The sequence below is a fragment of the Aedes albopictus genome, chromosome 1 (genome assembly GCF_035046485.1).
Source record: "Aedes albopictus strain Foshan chromosome 1, AalbF5, whole genome shotgun sequence".
Taxonomy (NCBI): Eukaryota; Metazoa; Arthropoda; class Insecta; order Diptera; family Culicidae; genus Aedes; species Aedes albopictus.
In genome coordinates, this window is record NC_085136.1 from 337,758,647 (window position 1) to 337,765,951 (window position 7,305).

Sequence of the window (7,305 nt, forward strand, 5' to 3'; positions counted from 1 at the left end):
GTAGGGTCGAGGAATGGATCTACGATTGCTGAATTATACTGAAAAAGTCGTGATTCAGCAGTGGTGGCACCGCTTTCCGCTTTTGTTCGCCCTTGGTGGTTTGTGTGGGGTGGTGCGTGTCGATGTGTGTGTGCTTTGTGCGTGCGGTGCTTACGGCTTCAGCAGGGTGGTTACTTGGGTAGTGTGGGATAATTGGATTTGGGACTGAGGGGGTCGTCGTTGATAAGGCCGACATCATTGAGTGCTCAGTGTTGGCGGTTGTATTGGTGACGATTTCTTCAGCCTTAAGATCTCATTTATACCACGCACAGATTTATGGGAAGAGGGAGTACTTTGTAATGCAAGAGAGAGATTTAAACTCTGCGTTACGGGTTGGACGAGGTCATGCAGATAGACTCAACCCAGGTGACCGTGCGGCTCGAACAGTGATGCATGAATGAGTGCGGTGTGGGTGAGGTGCGCTGCCCTGTGGGTGCAGTTGAGTCCGGGTTGGAGTGGAAAGAGACCCTTCTCTACTCTAGGTCGGTTTCGGTTGTACGGGCGTGGTAGTGTTTGTCTTATTTGTGCCGTGTTGTGCGTGATTTGCGGCTCGAGCTGCGTGGTTACTTGGGAAGTATTGTGCTCTGTAATCTAGATTTTGGTTTTAAGGTGAAGCTAAGGCTGGGCTGTGCCTCGGATTTGTTGGGCGCAGGTCGGGAGAGCTGGTGGCAGTTTGTGCTGGGGGGTTTACTCGATTGGTTGTTCACTGATGGTGGCCAGTCGATCGACTTATCGGCGCTGCCTGTCATTTGGTTCTTGGGGTTTGTGCTCTCGAGGTTCGGGGCGTTGCTTCGTTGTATCTTCGCTTTAATACTAATATTCCTTGTTTGATTTAACTGACTGTTTTTTACAGGCGTTTAACTCATTCTATTTCATAGATTGCCAAATTTAAGGGTAATGGTTCAATAGGGTGTTAGCTATCAGAGTGGGTTAGAACGAGTTGGCGCCTACAATACACCAACACTGACACACACACTCCAATACTTACACGCACACATGCACCTACAACTAGCTGTAAAAGACCAGTGGGCGGGACAATGGTGCCTACCCAACAGTTGTAGGTGGGGTGTTTGGCTTAGCTACATGACTTGGTCCGGCAAGCCCATAAACATCAATTGGTAGACGTATTGCCTAGTGAAAAGACAACGCAGATGGGCGAAAGCCAGGGGATGCGTTGATAATAGCAGAATAGCAGAATGATTTTGAGGCGACTTGATTGCAGACTGCGTTGAACGGAATGTCCCACAATCCAAACAGCTCGATCCACTCGGTGCCGAACAAGTTGAGATTGTCCACGTTTGTGACGTAACATCTTCCTTGCTTCACGACGTCGTTCAAAGTAACGGTACATTCGAATTCAGCTATGAGACCCATGTCGTCACCTGATGCGTTAACAACGTTGATGGATGCTAAACTTCCAACGGGGCTGCCTATTTGTTTGTACATGACCGATGAGGGAAGTTAAGGATGCCATCCACCAGCTCAAAAACAACAAAGCGGCTGGTAAGGACGGTATCGCAGCAGAACTCATCAAGATGGGCCCGGAAAAGTTGGCCACCTGTCTGCACCAGTTAGAAGTCAAGATCTGGGAAACCAAACAGCTACCGGAGGAGTGGAAGGAAGGGATAATCTGTCCCATCCACAAGAAAGGCGACCATTTGGAATGTGAGAACTTCAGGGCGATCACTATTTTGAATGCTGCCTACAAAGTGCTATCCCAGATCACCTTCCGTCGTCTGTCACCTAAAACGAATGAGTTCGTGGGAAGTTACCAAGCCGGTTTCATCGACGGCCGGTCGACAACGGACCAGATCTTCACCGTACGGCAAATCCTCCAGAAATGCCGTGAATACCAGGTCCCAACGCATCACCTGTTCATCGACTTCAAAGCGGCATACGACAGTATCGACCGCACAGAGCTATGGAAAATTATGGACGAGAACAGCTTTCCCGGGAAGCTGACTAGACTGATAAGAGCAACGATGGACGGTGTGCAGAACAGCGTAAGGATTTCGGGTGAACTATCCAGTTCATTTGAATCTCGACGGGGACTACGACAAGGCGATGGACTTTCCTGCCTACTATTCAACATCGCCCTGGAAGGTGTTATGCGACTAGCCGGGCTCAACAGCCGGGGTACGATCTTCACGAAATCCAGCCAATTTGTCTGTTTTGCGGATGACATGGATATTATTGCCAGAACATTTGGAACGGTGGCAGAACAGTACACCCGCCTGAAACGTGGAGCAGTAAAGGTCGGACTGGTGGTGAATGCGGCTAAGACAAAGTACATGCTGGTAGGTGGGACTGAGCGAGACAGGACAAGCCTTGGCAGCAATGTTACGATAGACGGGGATACTTTCGAGGTGGTAGAAGAATTCGTCTACCTCGGTTCCTTGCTAACGGCGGACAATAACGTGAGCCGTGAAATACGAAGGCGCATCATCAGTGGAAGTCGTGCCTACTATGGGCTCCAGAAGAAACTGCGGTCAAAAAAGATTCACCCCCGCACCAAATGTACCAGACGACCTTCGGCGGTGTGCAGGAGAACGGTGTGTGGCAGAGAAGGATGAACCACGAGCTCGCTGCACTTTACGGCGAACACAGTATCCAGAAAGTGGCCAAAGCTGGAAGGATACGGTGGGCAGGGCATGTTGCAAGAATGCCGGACAACAACCCTGCAAAGTTGGTGTTTGCTAACCATCCGGTTGGTACAAGAAGGCGTGGAGTGCAGAGAGCACGATGGGCGGACCAGGTGGAGCGTGATCTGGCGAGTGTTGGGCGTGACCGAGGATGGAGAGCTGCAGCTGCAAATCGAGTATTATGGCGGCAAATTGTTGATTCAGTATTATTATGAATTTGATGTGAACTAAATAAATGAAATGAATGACCGATGAAATCACGGTGATGTCTGCTGCGTTGTCTAGTTGTAGTCGTACTGGATGGCCGTTGATCTCCAGGTTCACGAACTTACGTCTGGCTGATAGATGTCTGCGGTGAATACCGCATTTAGTTCACTACTGGACTGCGAACTGCGACTTTATAAGTGCGAAAACGTAAATAAAAGTGCGCGGTTGCATCATATCAGGTTAATGTCTTCGGTGCACTATTTCTTCAATCTATGGAGAACAAGTGCTCTGAAGACGCCGAGTTGATTTGATGCAATCGCGCACTTTTATTAGCGTTTTCGCACTCGTGAAAACTAGTGCGATAGTCCAGTGGTGAACTAAATGCGCTATATAATGCGTGCATAGTGGTCTCACCATTGGATCTCCAACGTGGAGCTCCATCGTCGATGTTATCAACGGTCTACACAGGGGCAGAAACGAAATCTGCTAGCAAGCGTTATATTGGAACAGTCTTGTAAACATTCGACATTTTTCACTACCTTCATTTCGTTGCCGCAGTCGAGTGTCAGCTTGCTTTGTTTCATTTGTGCGCTACCGTTACCTCTTGCACACAACACGAGCGGTAAAACGAAGTTCAATAAGCAAAAGAAAGCGTCAAATCATTGTTGTCTGACACGATGACATTCGTCCAATTCTAGCTCTTCGCATATATTTACAGCCAATTCCGATTATGAATGTTAGTATTAGTTTATTCTTGCATGTTGCATTGAATACGACACACATTTGGCCAACACAGCTCTCATTATGGAAGAAGACAGGAATAACAAAAACCAAACCGTCTCCCGAAGACGCTATCGTGGTGAAGTGCATTTGTTTGACTTTTTGTTTCGTACAGTAGTTTGATTGCTTGTGTGGCGAATGTCGGAGACAAAGGAGGCCGAATATCGACGAAAACGTTCAAATGACTGTTATCTCTAACAAGACTGTATTGGAACCTAGCAGGACATCGCAGCAGAGGCAGACCGAGAGGCTCATGGCGGCGCAGCCTCCACTTCACAAATAAATAAAGAAAATTGACAGAAATCTGACCAGGCCACAGGTAACGGCGATGGCGGACAATCACCCAGGATGGAGCTGAAGGTAAAGTAAAAATAAGATGGATTTTTTTTTCGGATTGAATGAAAAACATTATCCGGATGTACCTTCAAGACCTTTGTGAGGTTTTTGTTAAAGCTGAAGCTTGGCGAACCCTGAACTATTGCAAAAGGTATTTAATGTCTGAAATTCACTAAGACGATTTTCTCCACCGGTTTACGTAGATTCAGTGAACAGTACTTACGGTCTGATGGCACATTCATATGGTCGTAAGTTATGGCCACACAATCCCTTCGATCCAGTCCAAATATGCTGCCACGCGAGTGTAAATCGCCGGAGTAGTTCCGCCGCAGTATTGTCCCATGGAAGTGATCCCGAACACAATGAACGAACAGTGATTGCCCTGTTCAGTGATCTGCAGAGGTCCACCCGAATCTCCCTTACAGGTATCGTAGCCGCCCCTGGTATCTCCAGCGCATAGCTGGCCGTCCTTCATGCCCTCCCGCAATTCTTTGATACCAGCGTAATTCTTATTACAGCGTTCTTTATCGTAGATCTGGAGGGAGACCTTCATCAGTTCGTTAGAAAAATCCGCCTCTGAAAGATGTTTCTATATTTAATAGAACTATTTTTCAGACAAAAAAAAAACTGCCATACCATATGCCAGCTTTCCATATCCAGTTGCAATTGCCGTTTCGGAAGGAGCTGTTTCTTCGCCATACAGACAAGCAGGTCGTATGTAATCATTGAACGCAACATCCTTGGTTAACTTGAGAAGAGCGATGTCGTTATACATCCCATTTTTTCTTCTAAAGTTGCGGTGCATGATGTAATCTTTTATTTCGTAGTCCCGAGGACGCGCTTCATCGTCATCTCGTAATAGGTGAACATCACCCAGTCGAACAAACGATGGAAACGCCCTGCACTCTCAAATGATCTATGTTAGTCGAATATTTTACTACCACTAAATTTGAAAGATTCTTACCCTTCAATATGAACTAAGCAATGAGCAGCCGTCATGATGTATCGTTCACTGATCAACGTTCCGCCGCACCTGAAGAATGTGGTGTTATCTGATGGCCTGCGCCAGCCTAGGGCCGCCATGTGCGGGAACTCCTTGGGCTTTGCGTGTGTTCCGCCCACGATCAGACTCGCACTAATACTGTCACACGTTGGGACTTGGGAAATCGACACGACCGAAGCTAAGCTCAACCCGACTGCGGCTACATCGTGGTTGGCTAGCCTCTGGTATTCGCTGCATTCTGCAGTGGAGATCGAAATTAAGGTCTGTCAGTTTGGATTAGGTGATGGATGTTATGCTGAACCTACTCTGGCTGGATTTCCGTTGGGAAGGTTCTGAAAAAGCTCTCAGACGGGATTGAGAATTTGGACAGCACACGACTGCTCCGTTGGCAGTATGGGCACAGATCTGAATGTTGTTTCCTACTTCTTCTCGACAGGTGGCGTACGGACGGCATGTTCCAGGGATCCCATCCAGCGTGCAAGGTTCGTTCTCTGTGGTTGCTGTGGGAAAGTCTAGAAGTGTGGATTAGGTGGTGTCATTTAAAACGAGTGGTATTTCAACGCCGTTTGACGATCACAGCAGGCTGTGAGCGCGAGCGGCTGCATTTTGAAATCGTCTGTCAGTGACTGCCACTGATTTTCTCGGTACCGCGTGGTTGCCAATTCGGCCTAATTCGAAATATTTTTTGTAGCTCGCAGCAGGCGCTGCAAGTGAAACTTACTCCGGCTAGTTTTCCACAATGAACGGCTCGACCGAAGCGTGGTTCGGGACGTGGCTTTACGGATTGGGCAGCATATGATTGCTCCCTTGGCGTTGTGTTCACAGAATTTGATATTGTTGCTCGTTACTTTCTCCCGACAGGTGGCGTACGGACGGCATATGCCGGGCGTGTTATCTTTCAGCATGCAGGGTTCGTTTTCTGTGAATGATATTAAGAATCAACATCGTAATCGAACCTTCATCAAAATATCTTCATCAAAGTTCTCTATGGGCACTTTACATTGATTGGCCAATCCTCATCAAGATTTTTCTTTCTGTATACATTGGTTTATCCTACATACCTCTCAACGCTGCACTACTTAACTGCATTTGAAGAATAAGTATCATCAAAATTCCACCAACGGATGACATCCAAGACAGCCTTGGCCAGTGCCTTATGGTGAACCAACTAGCCTCTACAGGGTTCGCCATTATCACTGCTTACTGTGATTATACCGATGACCACTTATATCTAAGTATGTATGTTACGTATGTAGCCAGTTCTTATGATAGCACATCTTCTAGCCGATCATTTGGCACAACAATTTTTTTTTAATACACTAAGAAACGTTCAGATATTCCAATACCTGAACTTCAGCGTTTCAGCGATGGCGTGAATTCCGAAGGCTAGTATTAAGTATTCATGATTCTTCTGGTTGTACTGATTCTTCTCGGAATGGCTGATCGTTCTCGACTGCTTGGCGAGAGAAACCGGTCGGAAAAGTATAGCCCAGAACAGACATTGATTATTCAAATTATAAAAAAAAACACAAAAAGATGACAACAGCTGTTATACTACTCTCTTGGAAACTGTGTGGCTTAATCAAATTTATAGGCAGTTAGTAGATAACACCTTCTTTTTCAAAATTACGCTCCAAGCGGGATGGCTGCTGTTTCTCAGTCAAGTGTTTCAAAATCACTTTCTTCATCTCCGCAATGGATTTTTTCACAGTATAAAACTATACCCAAGGAATCATATGGAGAATCGAACTCAGACGCCAGGATCGCGGATGTTATCACAAGGTTGCGAATGGTCGCAGAGCAAATATCATATAATGTACATATTTGATTACGGGCGATTCCCAACATAAAAAATTACGTGAAAGCGAAAGTCTGCGTACCTATAAATATTTCAATTTATTTCATTGTGAAGCGGCACATAACGCATGTGGGAATTCCCCAAGCGTTCCGCTGAGGAGCGTTTGGTTAGTCTAGCCACAGACAAGCAAATCTGTCGCTCAGTTTACAATACTATCCGAGGTAGGCAATCAAGACAAACATTTCCAAATTCACTTTACATGACACACTTGTAGGGATCATAAGAGATAATAAATATAGGATAAGAATATAATCCTGTTCAAGAAACTACGCATAAGCAAATGCATCAAGGATTAGAGATGTGAATAGTTAAGACCGTCGTTATAGAGAAAAGTTGAATCAACGTAGGCGTATAATCTGGATTCGAATGTGAACGTCAGTATGTTGGTTAGCTTTCGCGATAATAAACGTATTCCAAAGAAAAATGTGAAGTGTTTTTAA

At 46.1% G+C, this 7,305-nt stretch overlaps 1 protein-coding gene across 1 annotated transcript; it reads right to left on the reverse strand.

Annotated features, from left to right (window-relative positions):
* Positions 1–4,251: 4,251 nt before the first annotated feature.
* LOC109412901 (serine protease snake-like) lies at positions 4,252–6,797 on the reverse strand. Its single transcript, XM_062851418.1, has 6 exons — positions 6,069–6,797; positions 5,729–5,926; positions 5,313–5,519; positions 4,969–5,245; positions 4,641–4,903; positions 4,252–4,580 (listed from the first exon to the last, which is right to left on the reverse strand). Exons 1-6 carry the CDS (start codon positions 6,196–6,198, stop codon positions 4,258–4,260), a joined length of 1,398 nt encoding a protein of 465 aa, XP_062707402.1. The 5' UTR covers positions 6,199–6,797; the 3' UTR covers positions 4,252–4,257.
* Positions 6,798–7,305: the final 508 nt, after the last annotated feature.